Source organism: Eutrigla gurnardus (genome assembly GCF_963514095.1).
Source record: "Eutrigla gurnardus genome assembly, chromosome: 21".
Lineage (NCBI taxonomy): Eukaryota > Metazoa > Chordata > Actinopteri > Perciformes > Triglidae > Eutrigla > Eutrigla gurnardus.
This window is the reverse complement of record NC_139932.1, coordinates 6,703,898-6,721,717: the sequence shown is the minus strand read 5'-3', so window position 1 is coordinate 6,721,717 and position 17,820 is coordinate 6,703,898. Positions and strand designations below refer to the sequence as shown.

The window sequence follows — 17,820 nt, the reverse complement described above, 5'->3', positions numbered from 1 at the left end:
TCACCGTCCAACCAGAGGCTTTCATTGAGTCGTCTACAAGAGGACAAACGCTGCAGTCTTGTGAGGCTGTAATCTTGAGCTCATCTAATACACTTCTGCTGGCTAACAACACTCATCTGTACATCAACTTCACCGGCTGCAGCGAGGGAGCAGCGGCTTCTCACATCCATACACATCCACGGGGACTACGCTTCCCATCATAATGGATGAATCCTATCCAACACCTGTTTGTGGGTCTGAACAGTCATCTACATGTCATGGTTAAATCGTTGAAATAGATTTCTAATCATAATAATGGATAAAAAGTTGAAACAGTTAGTAGAAATAGAATAGTGACGAGCTTTCTAGAAGTGACACGACTTCAAACTTGACCAAACATTTCAGTATAAATAAACTATTTTTATCTAATCAATATCCAGCTAAGATCAATAAACGTCAGCACACTTAGAACATGATGAAGAGCAACAAAAAAGCTAGTTGTATTTATTTTCCTTAAAAACTCATTCAGAACTCATAAAATGTCCTAAACACCACACAGATGTTCAGATGTTTGTTTTTATTTGAAGTGTTGTCATCATATTCTGATAAATGTACGTACACAAATGTATTGGGAGGATTATGAAATATGGAACGTTTAAGACTGCATACTTTTTATGAAATCTGCACAGGATGAATTAACAGTGAACTTAGGTCTTATGTAGGAATAACATGTGCAGGTCCATCGTGGCTCGTGGAACGATAATGAATCATTGTGATGTGTTTTCCATAAGAGATATTAAAACAGAAAGGAGGAGGGGCGACGCTGCTCTTCGGTTGTTGTTCTGTTACTCCAAACACACAAACACACATGGATGTTGCTTCTATAAAAGTACAAGATACTCCACGACGTGTCAGATCTGAAGAAAACTCATGAATAAATCAGCTGTATTAATCGTTCTGTGCAGAAGAAAAAGTACAGTAAATCTGACATTCATGAATTCCAATAATAACGTCTAGATTCATAAGCAAGGAGCACACATAAAGTGCAGTGCAATGATGGATCACAGGGCGAAGCATATAAAACCAATAAAAAAGCACTGAAACTATGTGGAAATATACAATAAAGAAGATAACATTGTACCAATAAACCCCAAATGCAACATGACAGAGCACCATGACCAAGGACCGCCATGACTGAGCAGAGATGAGGAAATATGGGTATTAAAAGTGTAATAAGTTAGTGGACACTTTGGTTTTATTTGCAGAGGTTTGGGGATATCCACACACAGAGGTGGAGCTGCCATGAATCTACTTTTAATCCAGTTTTACACAAGAGGCAACCTCCGGCTCTGAAAAGTGAAGCCAAAGCTGAAGTATCTTAAACCTGCATTCTCTCTGCTGGCCATCAGGGGGCGACGACCCTGGTTGCAAAAAGAAGTCTGGTTGTATAGAAGTCTATGAGAAAAATGACTACTTCTCTCTTGAAGTATTATCTCTGTAAACATTGTAAACATGAGTTCATGGTCTCAATCTCAAGTCTTCTTCAATCCAGCATGATGTTCATTTAGTACATTATGATTCATTTAGAGTCAAATAGAACAGAAAGCAGGGGATGCTTTAGGGGGCGGGGCTACCTGCTGATTGACAGGTCACTACCAATGCAGTTAGCTACTAAGATGACTTTAACACTTAGCTGTAACGTTGACCCTGAATTATGAAGCAAACTTTGTTAGCAGCTTCACACCAGAATCCACATGGATCCAGATCCACCAATGGGTGACGTCATTTTGACGACACACTTTACTTTACACTTGATTCTCAAAATGACAATGGATTCATAATTAAAAGTTTACATGCAAAGATTTGAAGCTCACTGCACCAAATGTCGAGTCGATGCTGAATGTTACGGGGAAGAATGCAAACACAGATTCCACATTTCTGAGGTGGTGTGTTCTTATAGTATGATGACAGTTTTGGGAAATCGACAAAAAGTGTACTGTAAAACACCAACGCCTCTCTTCATGAAGCTTATCAGAGCGATGCTGATTCAACTTCATGTCATTTTAAAAGGCTGCTGTTGAATTTTACTGCTGGTAAAATATTGGGTTTCATTGCGGATCGCGATGAAATACATTCCATTATCAGGATCATAAATCATTTTAGAAGTATCTAGCTCTCATAGTAGAATTACAGCATGTGGGATACAAAAGTACATTTTTTAAAATGTTTTGTACTACTGATGACAAGCGTTTCTATTAAAAGTATAAGCAGGAATCTAAAATGGCATTAATAACCATAATGCAGAAATACATCTAAAAAAGGGCCATTCTGTATATATATTTGTAGTATATTTGTATATAGTAGTATAGTAGTATATAAGTATATGTTGATACTAATAGTTTTGTAATTTTACTTAAATATCTTTGAATGAAGGCCTTTGATACTGTGTTATTGGTACTTTACTGAAGTAAATTATCAGAAAACTAGTCTAGCTAGCCCGTGTCGTGACTCGCCTGAGGACTTCGCCCTTCTTCTCACCGTCGTTATTAGTTTAGTTAAAGAGTGAAACCAGCATAAAGAAAGAAACGACAAAAGATCAGCAAAATGTGGAAGTTTGAGGAGGACCCGCTGGGCTACAGGGAGCGGCGCGGGGAAAGACCGTCTGCCAGCAACATAAAGATTGAACTTCCACCGCCCTTCGGGGAGACGAAAAGCAAAGTTTCCCCTGCTGGGCCAGACAATATGAGGTTGCTGTAAAGGCATTAGTGGATGGAGGTGACTATGACTATGAACTGGTCAGGATTTTGCCAACGCGACTGACCAAGGCTGCTTTTCTGCTATGGGATAGCCTGTCTGCAGCGGTTCAGGCCGACTACACTGCAGTAAAAGAGAAATTGCAGGAGGCATTTGGACAAAGACATTTCCTGGACTGTTTCAGAGCAAACATTTCTGCCCGCCTTCGTGCCCCAGGTGAGAGCTTGGATGTTTTTGCAGCAGAAATAAGTAAGCTAGTTCAGGAAGCATTCCCAGGCTATGGTGACGTAGCTCAGAGAGAAGAGAAGTTTCGTAGGTTTCTGGCGGGGCTCGACCCAGTCCTGAGAGCTAAATGTCACGAGCAAGGGGCTACTGATCTGGAGGAGGCCCTGGTCATTGCCAGTCGATGTGAGATGGCCCGTGAGGCTTTAAAGATGGACTGTGGTAACACTCTGGTATGCCAGACTCCGACTGGCAGTGGTGCGGCAGCAATGGTGCACTCTGTATCTGATGGAGGGGGTTTGTACAGAACCATGGAAAACATGGAACAAAACACATGGTTGCCATGGCAACCGTAAAAAAAAAACACGGAACGAAACACATGAGATCCAACGGCTGATCACTCTTTTGTCTCCACACATCCAGAGAGTAACCCGCTGCAATTTTGCCCTCAGCCCGGAGGTGCAGCTCCTGGCTGCGCTGCGTTTTTACGCAGTGGGGAGCTTCCTGGAGGTGGTGGGGGACGGCACCGGCCTCAGCAAGGCATCGGTGTCACGGAGTGTGGCAGCTGTGACACCGATTCTCCTGCGCCATGCCCGGACCCACATAAAGATGCCCACCACACGAGACGAGGTCCGCCAGGTCCACCAAGGGTTCCACGGTGATCGGTGTGGTGGATGGCACCCTCATTCCATTCTCACATGTGTGTGCCTATATCCACGGGGGTATATATGCGCTAATGGGCTTGATTACTACTTGGATACAGCTGTTGGTACAAACACACACACACACACACACACACACAATACATGCGTAGCCTAATTGCACCTGTGTGGGGGGACCACGGGGCGCTGTGTGTGACTTATGCGCTCATAAAGAGGTGGGTGATCGATTTACCTGGCATCCATTGATTCAGTTTCAGCACCACCGCGGTGGACAGCTCCCACTAAGAGCTTCTTAAGAACGATCGAATCTGGGAAACGCGGCCACTGATGGTCAAAAAGAGGCAAACATTTAAACCATGACTGTCGGAATTCTGGATGGTCGGATTTAGCCCTGGTCGGAATACAGAGATTATTTTGGTCGGAGCAATGGGCAGTCGGGCCAATGGGGCTAGAAAAGTCGGATTAATGGGTAGTCTGAGAGATGGGCGGTCGGACTTTTGGGCCGTCGGACTGACGTATGCTCCCCGCACTCCTGGACTATGCTCGGGGCAAACTACAATTATGGGACACTGTAATTCCCCTCTTGTGCAGCAAAGACTTGATTCCAGAGTGTTGCAATGTGTCCATTACCACTGCCACAACACTGCCCCCCCTCAGCGAGATGCTGGTTCCAGTAAATGTGTCCCCAGCCGGGCTTATGGGCCAGCTCCCTGCCTTTGTGGGCTACTTGGCACCTACCTCCAAAGCACATGTGGGTGTGTTGTGGCTCACACAGTGACGTCAGTGAAAGATGGGGTCACCACTGCCCGCGTGCTAAACCCTACAGATCAGGACATTGTGCTCAGAGAGGGCATGCACCTGGGGGAGTTTTTCTCGGTGGATGAGTCCGAGCTGGTATCGCTCCCACGGATTGCAGCCGACACAGTCTCTGCTATTTCACCTACTGAACTGCCCCCTGTGTCACTAGAGGATTCGCCCGCTAATCAGCAACAGAAATTGCGATTGGGTGCTTTACTAGTAAAACACAGGGAGATTTTCAGCACATCAAAAAAGGTGACAGGCAAATGCACACTTGTCGAACATCACATCAAAACCAACAACCATTCTCCCCTGCGAGAGCGTGCCTACCGGACCTCACCAGACAAGCGAGAGGAAATAGACAAGCAGGTGGCAGCCCTGTTAGCTGATGGGGTGATTGAGGAAAGCAGCAGCCCCTGGGCCTCGCCGGTCGTCCTAGTGAGGAAGAAAAATGGTGAGTGGAGGTTTTGCATTGACTATCGTCGCTTGAACAGTGTAACCATCAAAGACGCACATGCTCTCCCCAGGGTGGATGACACCTTGGACGCGTTAGCTGGCTCCATGTGGTTCAGCACCCTGGACTTCTCTAATGGTTACTGGCAGGTGGAGGTCGCTGAGGGGGACAGGGAGAAAACTGCCTTCACCACCGGCAGGGGCCTCTACCAGTGGCGGTCGATGCCTATGGGCCTCACTAACTCACCTGCAACCTTTCAGCGTATGATGGAGCTAGTGCTCAGGGGGCTTCCCTGGCAGGTGTGCATGGTCTATCTGGACGATGTGCTGATCTACAGCCCCACATTTGACGATCACCTGTCCTCTCTGTGTGAAGTTTTCTCCAGGATTCAGGCAGCAGGCCTCAGGCTAAACCCTAAAAAGTGTCATTTGGCCCAGGACCATGTAGTGTTCCTCGGCCATGTTGTGTCTCGCCACGGCCTGCAGCCGGACCCTCGAAACACCGACAAAGTCAGAACATGGCCCACCCCTCAGAATCAGACCGAGGTGAGAGCATTTGTGGGCCTTTGCTCCTACTACAGACGTTTTATTAAGGACTTTGCCCAGTGTGCAGCTCCTCTGCACCACTTAACATGCAAAGACATAAAGTTCCAGTGGACAGCTGAAGCTGAGGCAGCCTTTCATTATCTGAAGGGAGTACTCTCATCGGCCCCAGTTGTCGTAATGCCTGTCTTCCACATTCCCTTTAAGGTGTACACCGACGCCTCCAGGGATGCTGTGGGGGCTGTGCTGGCTCAGGACAAAGAAGGGCTAGAAAGAGTGGTGGTGTACGCTAGTCAGTCACTGGCTCCCACGGAAAGACGCTGGTCCACTTTCGACAGAGAGTTGTGGGCTGTGGTGTGGGCTGTACGTCAGTTCAGACATTACATTGGTTCAGCGGCCTTCACCATCATAACTGATCATAAGCCTCTGCTGGGCCTTCGCACCATGTCAATTGACAAAGACCCCACAGGAAGGAGAGCGAGATGGTTATTAGAACTGGACCCTTTTAATTGGGTCATGCAGCACAAAGAGGGTCAGCAGCATATCAACGCTGACGCTCTCTCAAGGCGGCCTCAGGACCCCGAGCCTTGTGTGGACAATAACACCTCTCAGGAGATAGCTGCTCAGGTGAATGCTGTAGGCTCAGACAGGGAATCAGATGTCCCCCGATCTCAACCAACAGCCGCGGACCCCTGCACCTCGGACCTCACCACAGGGGCTTTGCAAGCAGATACAGAGCGTGAGGTCGATGACGTGTCTTTCATACACGCACTTTCACGTGATGGGACCGGAATGAAAGAGCTGCAAAGGTCCAATCCTGACATAAGTGCAGTGTTGCAATGGATTGAGGGGAGCGGTTCTCGACCGCTCCGGGGTCACATGACAGGTAGCTCTCGTCGACGTTGGAAATTATGGACTGAATACCCGCGTCTTTCTGTTAAAGATGGACTGCTCCGCCGGACAGTGAAATCTTCCCGCACGGGGAGTGATCTAAGTCAAGTGGTCGTGCCCTCCTCACTGGTTCCTGATGTGCTGCAGCACCTACATGGAGGCCCTGCCTCAGCACACTTTTCTGCGGAGCGAGTATGGGAATGGGCAAGGCAAACCTGTTATTGGCCCTCTATGTTCAAGGATATTCAACAGTGGTGCGAGCTGTGTGTCCCATGCCAAACGCGCAGAGCCCCTGCACCCAAGCATCGAGCGCCGATGGGGGGGTCTCAAGCGACCCTGCCATTTCAGAGAGTGGCAACTGACATTCTTGAACTGCCTATGACTGTTAAGGGTAACAGATATGTGTTAGTGGTAGAAGACTACTTTACAAAGTTTGTGAATCTGTATGCTCTTCCTAACCAAACAGCTCGGTCTGTAGCGCAGTGTTTGTTTGAGGACTATGTGTTAGTACATGGTATTCCGGAAACACTTCACAGTGATCAGGGTCGGCAGTTTGAAGCCGAGGTTGTGCAAAGACTGTGTCTCCTTTTAGGGATTAAGAAAACACGCACCACCCCATATAATCCCAAATCGGATGGCATGCTGGAACGTTTTAATCGGACCCTCATTGACCAGCTTGCCAAGTCACTGCTTGCTGGTGGTGGTGAATGGGATGATTATCTGAAACATGTGGCTTTTGCCTATAACACATCTGTTCATTCAAGTACCAACTACACTCCCTACTATTTGACTCATGGACGAGAAGCTCGGGTCCCGGTGGATGTGTTGGTGCCGTCACTGGCGTGCTCGGACTTACCTTCTTCTCATGCTGACTTTGTGACCTCTCTGGCAGAGAAGCTGGAGACTGCTTTTGGTGGTGCCAGACAGGGCGGCACCCAGGCTCGAGAGAAACAGAAGCTGTACTATGATGGCGTAACCCGCCACAAGCCATATGTAGAAGGAGATCTGGTGTGGCTTCAGAACCCCACGGAGGACCGTATGAAGCTTGCCCCTCACTGGAAGGGGCCATACAGGGTCCTGGCTGTGTTGGGCTCTCAGGGAGAACCTGGGCTCACGTATCATATTGCCGGTCCCTTTGACTCTGATGGACAGGGGCAGAGAGTCCATTATGACAGGCTGAAACCTTATACACTGCCGCTGATCCCTGGTTCTTCAAGTTGCCCTCCGGCTTTGCCTCTTCGGGTTTACTCACGGCAGGAGGAACAAATGGACTATGGGCACGGGGCGACTGAAGAGCTTCCCGTTGCTGCTGGAACAGGGACTGCTCAGGTTTCGAGCACCGGGGTGCCACAACAGACTGTGTCCCATTCAGGAAGAGCTGTGAGACAGCCAGTGCGTTTCAAGGACTTTGTTGGTTATGGTTAGCCAATGTGTTTCGATGTGTGGGCAGGGTGTCTAACACTATTTTGTATTGTTTATGCTTTGTGTGCGAATTCAGTGCGACATACTGTTCGTTGGTTGTTTTTGTTTTTGTCTAACCCGAATGTAAAAAAAAAGAAAAAAGAAAAGAAAAAAAAACTCTTCACGAATGTATCAACCGTTTCGGGACACTGCTCTGTTGTAATCAAGTCCCACACATTCCGGGTCGGACGTTGTCCACTCAGTTGTGGCACATGGTATGTCTGGATGCTGTCAGCATTATTTCATGTACATTGCTTCATGTTTTGTGGGACTGGGCATTGGTATGTTTTTTTTTTGTGTTTTTTTCTCTTTGTTATGGCAGCATGTTGCTGTGAATGGTTTCGTTATTATTAATTACACTTCTGTTATAGAAACGGGGACGTCTCTTTTCGGAGGAGGGGAGGTATGTAACCTACTTCCGGCCGAGTACTTTTAATTTGAAGGGACAGAACGGAAGTGTGAGTGTTCGGAATGTTGGCTAGTTGTTCAAGGCTAAAGGGAGAGTTAATAAAGTGCGACCCGTTCCGTGAATGGAGTTTCCTGTTTCTTTATTTTATTATATCTAAGTATAGGCGCAATTACAACCGCTCGGTTACATTATTTTAATGTAAGGTGTTGTTAAGTTCTTTTGAAAGTTGTATCGTTTTGTGCTCAGCAACATTCCTTTGTAATGCCGCTACTCGCGCGCGCCTGGCGACTTTTAGTACGTTGCGGCATTATGGGGGATGTAGGCTTATATGTGGGACTTGTAGAAAATGAATGTAAATTATTTTATAAATGATTGTTTACACACGCTGAGTTAGTGTGCTACTCTGTGATGGTTGGACATGTGATACAGGGCATATTTATTATTTCCACAGTTATTTTGTATTTGTTTCTTCTTATTATTATTACATGCATCTAGGGGCGGATCTAGAAAAATATGTATGGGGTGGCGAGAGGGGGGCAGGAATTTTGGAGGGGTGGCAACATATGGCAGACGTGTATATATACTGAATTTACTCACTACAACTGTCAATCATCTCTATTCTACATTGTGATTGGTACTCGCTTCACTCGCATCGCAGAAAGTTAAAATTATTTTATCTCCGATCGACCACATCGCATCGCCTGTCCTGGCCACATTCCACTAGAACACATTCACATTCATTGACAGTTGTCGCTCAGAGATGGGCGAGTTGCGACGTATGTGAACGGGGCTTCAGTCAAAACCAAAACACCAAGGAAGGCTGAGGAATAGTCACCCACTTTTATTATTATTATTATTATTATTATTATTATTATTATTATTATTATTATTATTATTATTATTATTATTATTATTAATAATAATAAAAAGAATAATAATAAACTAATTGTGTTTTAGTCATTTTTGTTCTCAGCTTTTCTTGAATGCTTAAACTCCCCAACCCCATTTATACATTTGTATCAGTACCAGCAGTTTGTAAGAAATTGGTCAGTAATTGTTATGTCATATTTTGTTTCTCAGAATTCACCAAATTGATGCATTAAAATGAAATTATTCAAAATGTTCTAATATATATATATATATAGGTTTTTGATGTGTAGATGGTTTCATCAGAAAGGAAAGTACAAGAGTAATATGAATCATGATGTATATTTTGGTGACCAATCAACAGTATGGAACATTATTATAAGTCTAAAGGCGTTTCCACGTACGCCAAGTTCGGACTTGTGGGTTTTGTAGTTCAGACTTGGCTTGTAGTTTCAGTTTGATTCGGGAGTCCAGACTCTGGAGGACTTGGGCTGCGACTGATGACGGTGCACAAATCCACCAGAACGCAAGACAAGAGCACAGATTGAGAAACGGCGTAAGGCCGGGTTGCTCTGACAAGGATTTACTTTAAACTTGAACAAAATTAAGAAATATTAAACGTTAACGATGTTATTGGCAGGCGGGGTAGACCAATGGTGGAGGGCCATTTTAACATTTGATTGGTTCAAAATGGTGTCTGTGTATTCTGCTTGCGCAAATGAGCCAATTAACATTCGAGCTGAGACGTAGGGGGTGGGTCTTTATGTAGTATAAAGACGAACGTTGAGCCGTTACGTACATTCATTGAGAGCTCATACACCGCATCCAGAACGAAAATGAGAGAAATTGTGCATCTTCAAGCTGGCCAATGTGGAAACCAGATTGGCGCTAAGGTTAGTTAAACTATATTTCGTTTGACTCGTGACTCATGTCGTGTTCTCCGCCGGGCTCTCTGCTCCCGGAGCGGCGCTTTGTGCCCGTTCGCGCCACTGAAACCACACCCTGGAAATATAAACTGTCCTCTTTGTGAAAATGGCCATTTAAAGCTGAACGAAACGAATGCCCTTTTGGGTCGTCTTCAGTACCATCATGTGTTGGAGTTAAAGACGAATAGAAACGATTTAAACGTATTTTTGCATTTCTAAATTAACGTATGCCCGCCTGCTGTAGCAAATCGTTAATACCAAGTTCAAAAACTGCTGACTGATCACGTTGATTTGGATTTGCGGAAAATGGTTCGCATTGTTTGTTCGGCAACGTTACCGCAATGCGAAAAAAGGAAGCAAGGATTTCTGGTGAAAGGAAGAGACACCGATAACGTTATATTAACCTTATAAACGCGACGGTAAAATGGGTTTACATGGCGTGTTTGAGGCCTACTTGGCGATGCCTTTTTCTAGGGCCTATTTGCCCCGATGAGTAGGCTTCTGCTTGTATTGTTTAATGGCGGTTGGCAAATAGCTTTTAGGTGCATTACCTCCACCTCCTGGACTGGAGTGTAGACCTGAACGTGTTATTTGCCACTACATTAATTACTCATAACACTGGTATCTACGAACTATGTGGAAATATCCTGGTAGGCAACTCCATGTCATTGCTATTTAATAACTGAGATTTTTTTTTTTTTGACCGAGTGAATGACAGAAGTGCAGTAGGTCACACTTAAATCTGTGCCATTGCAGTACGGACTAAGCATTAGTACATCTGAATATGAGACGATACACAAATTATAATATAATGGTCAAAATAACTATTAACGATATTAACCCAATGATCAAATTATGCTCAAAACATCAGCAATCAAATGGTGTTCGATTTATATTTTGAAAAGATAACATTTGATTTTGATTTTGTTACAGATGAGCAGCATTGTCTATCTAGCTCCAAGCATTATTTAAAAAAAAACTCACATGAATTTTAACTGTCTAAACATGAATGACTTGCATATTTAATGGATGAATGTTGCTTCTATCATTTGAGCGTGAAGAGCTAACAAAGGTTTGCATTCTTTCCTAATAGTTTTGGGAGGTGATCAGTGACGAGCATGGTGTTGACCCAACTGGTACTTACCATGGTGACAGTGACCTGCAACTGGACAGGATCAACGTCTACTACAATGAAGCCTCAGGCAAGTTGAAGCTGGTCTGCTTTTATTTATTTATGTATTTATTTATTTTGTGCATGAATGACATTTAATTTTTGTTCACCACCACTTTTTTTTTTATAGGTGGTAAATATGTGCCCCGTGCTGTACTGGTTGATCTGGAGCCAGGTACCATGGACTCTGTGAGGTCTGGTCCTTTAGGCCAGATCTTCAGACCAGACAACTTTGTCTTCGGTATATATTTTGTACACTTATGGTGCATATCATGGGTAGAAGATTCAAGTTTCTCCACGTTTGTGTGAAGCTTAACCTGATTCGTCTCTTGCAGGCCAGAGTGGAGCTGGCAACAACTGGGCTAAGGGTCACTACACAGAGGGGGCAGAGCTGGTGGACTCTGTCCTGGATGTGGCGAGGAAGGAGGCAGAGAACTGCGACTGCCTTCAGGGTTTCCAGCTCACACATTCCCTGGGTGGAGGTACCGGCTCCGGTATGGGCACCCTGCTCATCAGCAAGATCCGTGAAGAGTACCCCGATTGCATCATGAACACCTTCAGCGTGGTGCCTTCCCCAAAAGTATCAGACACAGTTGTTGAGCCCTACAACGCCACACTGTCGGTCCACCAGCTTGTAGAAAACACAGACGAGACCTTCTGCATCGACAACGAGGCCCTTTATGACATCTGTTTCCGTACCCTCAAGCTCACGACCCCCTCATACGGAGACCTCAACCACTTGGTCTCTGCCACCATGAGCGGCGTCACCACCTGCCTCAGGTTCCCCGGGCAGCTCAACGCTGACCTGCGTAAGCTTGCTGTCAACATGGTGCCGTTCCCCCGTCTGCACTTCTTCATGACGGGCTTTGCCCCCCTCACAAGCCGAGGCAGCCAGCAGTACCGAGCACTCACCGTGCCAGAGCTCACCCAGCAGATGTTCGACTCCAGGAACATGATGGCTGCCTGTGACCCACGCCACGGCCGCTACCTGACCGCGGCTGCCATCTTCCGTGGCCGCATGTCCATGAAGGAGGTAGACGAGCAGATGATGAATGTGCAGAACAAGAACAGCAGCTACTTTGTTGAATGGATCCCCAACAATATCAAGACCGCTGTCTGTGACATTCCTCCCCGTGGTCTCAAGATGGCCGCCACTTTCATTGGAAACAGCATCGCCATCCAGGAGCTGTTCAAGCGCATCTCTGAGCAGTTCACAGCCATGTTCAGGCGCAAAGCTTTCCTCCACTGGTACACTGGTGAGGGCATGGATGAGATGGAGTTCACCGAGGCAGAGAGCAACATGAACGACTTGGTGTCCGAGTACCAGCAGTACCAGGATGCCACCGCTGAGGAAGAGGGGGAGTTTGATGAAGAGGGTGAGGAAGACCTGGCCTAAATGTATCACTTTTCCAAATATCATCTGCCCGATTGTTGATGCGAGCTGTAATGTTCCAAGTCGTTTCCAGTTCTTGTTGTTCAGGAAGAGGGTGAGGGCAAGCTGGCATAAATGAATCACTTTTCCAAAGCTCTGCTGTACAATTGTTGATGTGAATTTGAATCACGTTCAATTTCCTTCAAGTTTTCATTGTTCAGTGTATCGTTCATTTTAAAAGTTCTCCTTCACGTTCCAGTCTGCCTTCCTTGTTTTTCTGCCAGAGTATGTGATGAAACTCCTCACTGACTTCATGTGAAGGTAATGCTAGGTGTTGCACCACACTCTACATGTTGTAGCTGTTCCCCGCTTTATTTTGTCAAATGAGATTTTCCATACCACAAATGCAGGTGTTTAAATATTAAAATGTTTTAAACTGGCATCTGAGCATTGACTCTAAAATGTGTATTTTATATTGCACTGGGGTCTTGAACACTAAAGCAGCGTCGGCAAATTGAGCCTAACTCTGGGTTCTGGATGAGTTCAATGAAGAGTTACACCTGCCGACTCTACAAAGCCATCATCAATGGAGTGCAGATCCTCTGTGTTTAAGGAGGAAACAAGCTCATCCTTCAAAAGTGGAGCGACGTGACTGCAACTAAGCAGACTGAATTGACTGCAGGTCGAAATGATGCATACGAATATTGAGCAAATGGTTTTAATCATATTCACATATTAAACGGTAGAGCAGATATCTCAATGAAGAAACACCCTTAAACATTTCACAAAACTCCTGTTCACAGAGAGAATATTTTTATATGTGTGTGTGTGTGTGTGTGTGTGTGTGTGTGTGTGTGTGTATATACAAACACTGCAAAATTTTTCGCTGTGAATTCACAATTATTGGATAATTTTTTGCATGACTTTCACAGTAAGGATTACAGCAATATACTGTGACTTTTAGTCACAGCAATTTACTGTAATTTTGAATCTGTTACAATGCATTGTTGTAAAAGCACAACTGTATACTATAACTTTACAGCTTCTTGGCAAAGCAATTACATCCCCCAACAAACCACTCTGAGGTAATCGAATGGCATATTTATTAACACATATTTTTCAACAAAGAAGTAGAACAAATGCCAAGAAATTCAACTTCCTAGTCAAACTTTCCAAAGCCATCTTAAAATGCTGAGAAATTGTGCAGAAACTTAAAGCCCACTCAAAGTCAATAGGTTTCCTCAAAAGGGCGTTCGCATGAGGGTTCATTGTTGTCTGCTTCTTGGTCTTTGAGCCTCTTCCAGGATTGATGCCCAGGAAGCACCTGTTAATAAGCAAAGATAGTTTCAGTTTTTAATAGACTTGTGTATTGCAGGCAGCATTTATCAAGGTGTTCATCTGTGCTTTTTTCCATATCAAACCCTAATAGACTTATTGTTAAAAGAATTTTCCCGTAAACAAATAAATTCACCCAAGGAGGAGATCGGAGACATAAGTAAAGTCGACGTCTGACTTTAATCTTGTACAAGAGGAGCAGTTACAATGCAACAACGTGTGAGGATGCTACAGAGGAAGTGCTCAAATCACTGTTGTGACTTGAGTCTTTTAAAGGCACAGGAGATAACGCGTCACTGACAGTTAACCTTCATGTAGAACAAGACATCATGACTACCAGGCCTCTGATAACATTTAGGTCAGCCATGGGGATACTAAAGTAATAAACAGTTCAACACATAAAGCTGTAACCTGAACAAAGAAAACTTTAAGACATGAGGTTATACAAAATTCTTAGAACATTGGTAAACAGTATTTCTGCCCAATAATTGAAAAAGTCACAAGCAAAGACAGATCGCTCTTATTTACATAGATGTCAGCTAGCCAGCATTATCTATTAGCCGAAGAAGTCCGGACGGAGAAGCAATGTTCTGAACTAGCTCTGGTTACTGTACGACCAACAAAGTCAAACGCAAGCCCGGAGTTTTAATACTAGAACGGGCTTAATGACAACTTCACAATAAACACCGAGGCTGATGCTAACGCTGAAGCTAACGTCATTGGTAGTGTAAACAAACCAGGCTGTGACAGTTTGTTTACACTATACTACTACTACTACTACAACGAGACGACGTTAGCGCTGATGCTAACGCTGAAGCTAACGTCGCTGGTAGAGTAAACAAACCAGGCTGTGACAGTTTGTTTACACTATACTACTACTACTACTACTACTACTACTACTAGTAGTAGTAGTACTACCGGAATCTTTGCTTCCGGCTTTGCTACATTGCAGACGCTTTTCCTCTTTGCTCTCACCCCTGCCCGCGATTTTCTGCTATTTTTTGCTATCTGCTTCTCCTCAATAAGAAACAAAGAGCAGCAGCTCCTGGATATTTACAAAACCAGTGGGATTATATTTTCTTTGAGATAAAACGGGCATTTTTCAATATTTTTACGACTTCCTCAACGCTACGCGAGGAGGCCTACCAAACAAGATAAGCCTGAGCCTGCTAAATAAGGTAATTAGCAGAAGATGCCTCCCTTCTCTACGGAAGATTACCATAAACTCCTACAGAAGATTTTACTGCTGGAAACAAAAATGAATCGGTTAGAAGTAAATGTAGAAGTGAATGAACTTTGTGGGAACAACACCACTCTAGCACTGACTCAAAACAGTGGACAGGAGCATGCTAGAACCCAGCTAAGTAGCAATAATGAAGCTATGAAGAAACGGGAGGATCCTGTACACGGTAATAAATCTACCAGCGATAATCCTCCCTGGAACACACTTGGTGCGAAGCCAAAGAGAAGACCATCTCCCTGTGACATGGGAGAACGGATATCTGGCAGGACCCAGCGCCCCGATATCTGTGATCTGACCGGCTGGCCTGCGTTACCATCTCCATCCAGGCACAGCGCCTCCTCAACCCCACTGCCTCGTAGGACACAGAAGCGGATAGCTGGGGAGAGGAGAGCTACCAAGAAACCTCCCCAGCAAACAACTGTTCAACTAAAGAACAGGTTTGCTCCAATCCTGCAGGACCATGGATCCCCCTCTGATTGCCTGGATAACCCCCCACCACCACGCAGCAGGGTAAGACCTGCTAACTTAAAGCCACAGAGAAAGCTAACGACAGGGCCTGAAAATCTGATTGTGGGTGACTTTTCTGTAAAAGATATGAAAAGCAGTAATAACATCAAAGTACTCTGCTTTCCGAAGGATACGGTGTCTGATTTGGAAAAAAGAATCCTGGAAATTGTGGCTGCACACCCAACTGTGAAAAATATCATTCTGCACATTGGATTGAATGACATTGAAAAACAACAATCAAGAGAGTTGAGAGAGGACTTCAACAAACTCTTTGAAACAGTCAGCTCTGTGAATGCTGAGGTTTTCATCAGTGGCCCTCTGCCCCCGACCGGGAGCGGAGCGGAGACATTCAGTAGACTGTTTTGGCTCAACAAATGGCTCTCAACTGCATCTCTTGCTCGCCCAATGCATTTTATTGACAATTTCCGCTTTTTCTGGGACCGCAGGCATCTTTTTACGACAAACGGACTTTGCCTAAATAAGCTAGGGGCAAAGCTATTCATCACCAACATGTCTTACTGCCTGCGTCATCCATCTGTCGCCAAGGACAAGAGACGAGAGGAACCAACAAAGAGGGAAGACGAAACACAGATTATCAGAAACGTCGAAGAGGGACTGAATGTGGATCCCTCCCCCACCCCCCCAAATCTCCATCCAGGTCTTCGTCATTCTCCCTCCCTCCAATAAACCTTTCTCTCCCCTCCTCCCCCTTGGAGTTCCAAGAGCTACCCCCACCTACCCCCCGCCCTTCTCAGATTATCAACAACGTCGAAGGAGGACTGAATGTGGATCCCCCCCCCCCCCCCCCCCCCCCAAAAACCCAATCCAGGTCTTCGTCATTCTCCCTCCCTCCAATAAACCTTTCTCTCCCCTCCTCCCCCTTGGAATTCCAGGAGCTACCCCCACCTACCCCCCGCTCTACTCAGACCCCCTCTCCCAAGGCTGCAACTAAGTCACCAAAACCCAAGACCCCCTCTTCCAAGGCTGCAACTAAGTCACTAAAACCCAAGACCCCCTCTTCCAAGACTGCAACTAAGTCACTAAAATCCAGGACCCCCTCTTCCAAGACTCTTCCCTTATGGCCACCTCTTCCCTTATGGCCACCCCCTCCCCACCCTGACAGCACCCCTGAATATTACTGAGACAGAAAAGGGTTCAGCAGTAGACCGCATTATCAGCTGGACCCAAGGTCGCCTACATCAAAACATGGCACCTTCTGCATTCCTGTTGTGACTACTAAGAGAGTAAACATTGGGAAACTTGAACACACAGCTAACCTAAACAATCTCATTGCTGTTCATTTCGACTGCCTAGTTATAACCGGTGACTTTAATTTTCATATTGATGATTTGAATGACAAGGGTGCAAAAGAACTTTTTAATATTCTAGACACATTTGACCTTTCTCAACATGTGAAAGAGGCTACTCATTGTAAGGGACACACCCTGGACCTGATTATCACAAAAGGACTCCATGTTTCTGATGTTTTTGTGACTGATCCTTCATTGTCTGATCACTTCTGTGTTTTCTTTAATATTTCTTTCATTCCTGACACACAAACCGAATCAAATAAGGTCAAAAAGCGGTACATCAATGAACATGCCAATGTACTCTTAAAAATGCCATCTCCTCGTTACCACCTCTAAACCCATGTCATGCTGATGATCTTGTAAACATCTTTAATTCCAAAATTCTGAATGTCATAGATGTCATTGCACCTGCTATGGTTAAAACAATTTCTGGTAAGCAAAAGGCACCCTGGAGAAAAGCTGCTGTTGTGACAGCCCAGAGAAGAGAGTGCAGGAAGGCTGAACGAATCTGGCGGAGTACTAAACTTCATATTCACCATGACATAAAGAGAGCCTCCGGGCCTACAATTTAGTCTTAAAAAGTGCGAGAGAAACATACTTCTCCAATATCATAAACAACAACACTAATAAGGCGAAAACCCTATTTGCAACTGTTGACAGACTGACCAACCCCCCAACACAAATACCAGCTAAACTCCATTCCACGCAGAAATGCAATGCGTTTGCATTCTTTTATACTAATAAAATTGAAGGCATCAGACGCGCCATCAATATCTCAAACAAAAAAGTTGGATCACCACCCTGTTCAGGCAAAAGTAACACAGCAATCATGGCAAGCTTTAATGCCATAGACTCTAAAACTCTAGTGGAAACGGTGACAAATCTAAAATCATCCACCTGCTGCCTTGATGCTTTAC

At 45.1% G+C, this 17,820-nt stretch overlaps 1 protein-coding gene across 1 annotated transcript; it reads left to right on the top strand.

Annotated features, from left to right (window-relative positions):
* Positions 1-11,301: 11,301 nt before the first annotated feature.
* On the top strand, positions 11,302-12,540 carry LOC311032284 (tubulin beta-1 chain-like). Its single transcript, XM_084038952.1, has 2 exons — positions 11,302-11,377; positions 11,472-12,540. Exons 1-2 carry the CDS (start codon positions 11,317-11,319, stop codon positions 12,530-12,532), a joined length of 1,122 nt encoding a protein of 373 aa, XP_083895078.1. The 5' UTR covers positions 11,302-11,316; the 3' UTR covers positions 12,533-12,540.
* Positions 12,541-17,820: the final 5,280 nt, after the last annotated feature.

Coding starts and splice junctions, on each gene's coding strand:
- LOC311032284 (XM_084038952.1), top strand. CDS start 11,317: ATGGACTCTGTGAGGTCTGGTCCTTTAGGCCAGATCTTCAGACCAGAC. Junction 11,378..11,471: donor ACCAGACAACTTTGTCTTCG/GTATATATTTTG, acceptor CGTCTCTTGCAG/GCCAGAGTGGAGCTGGCAAC.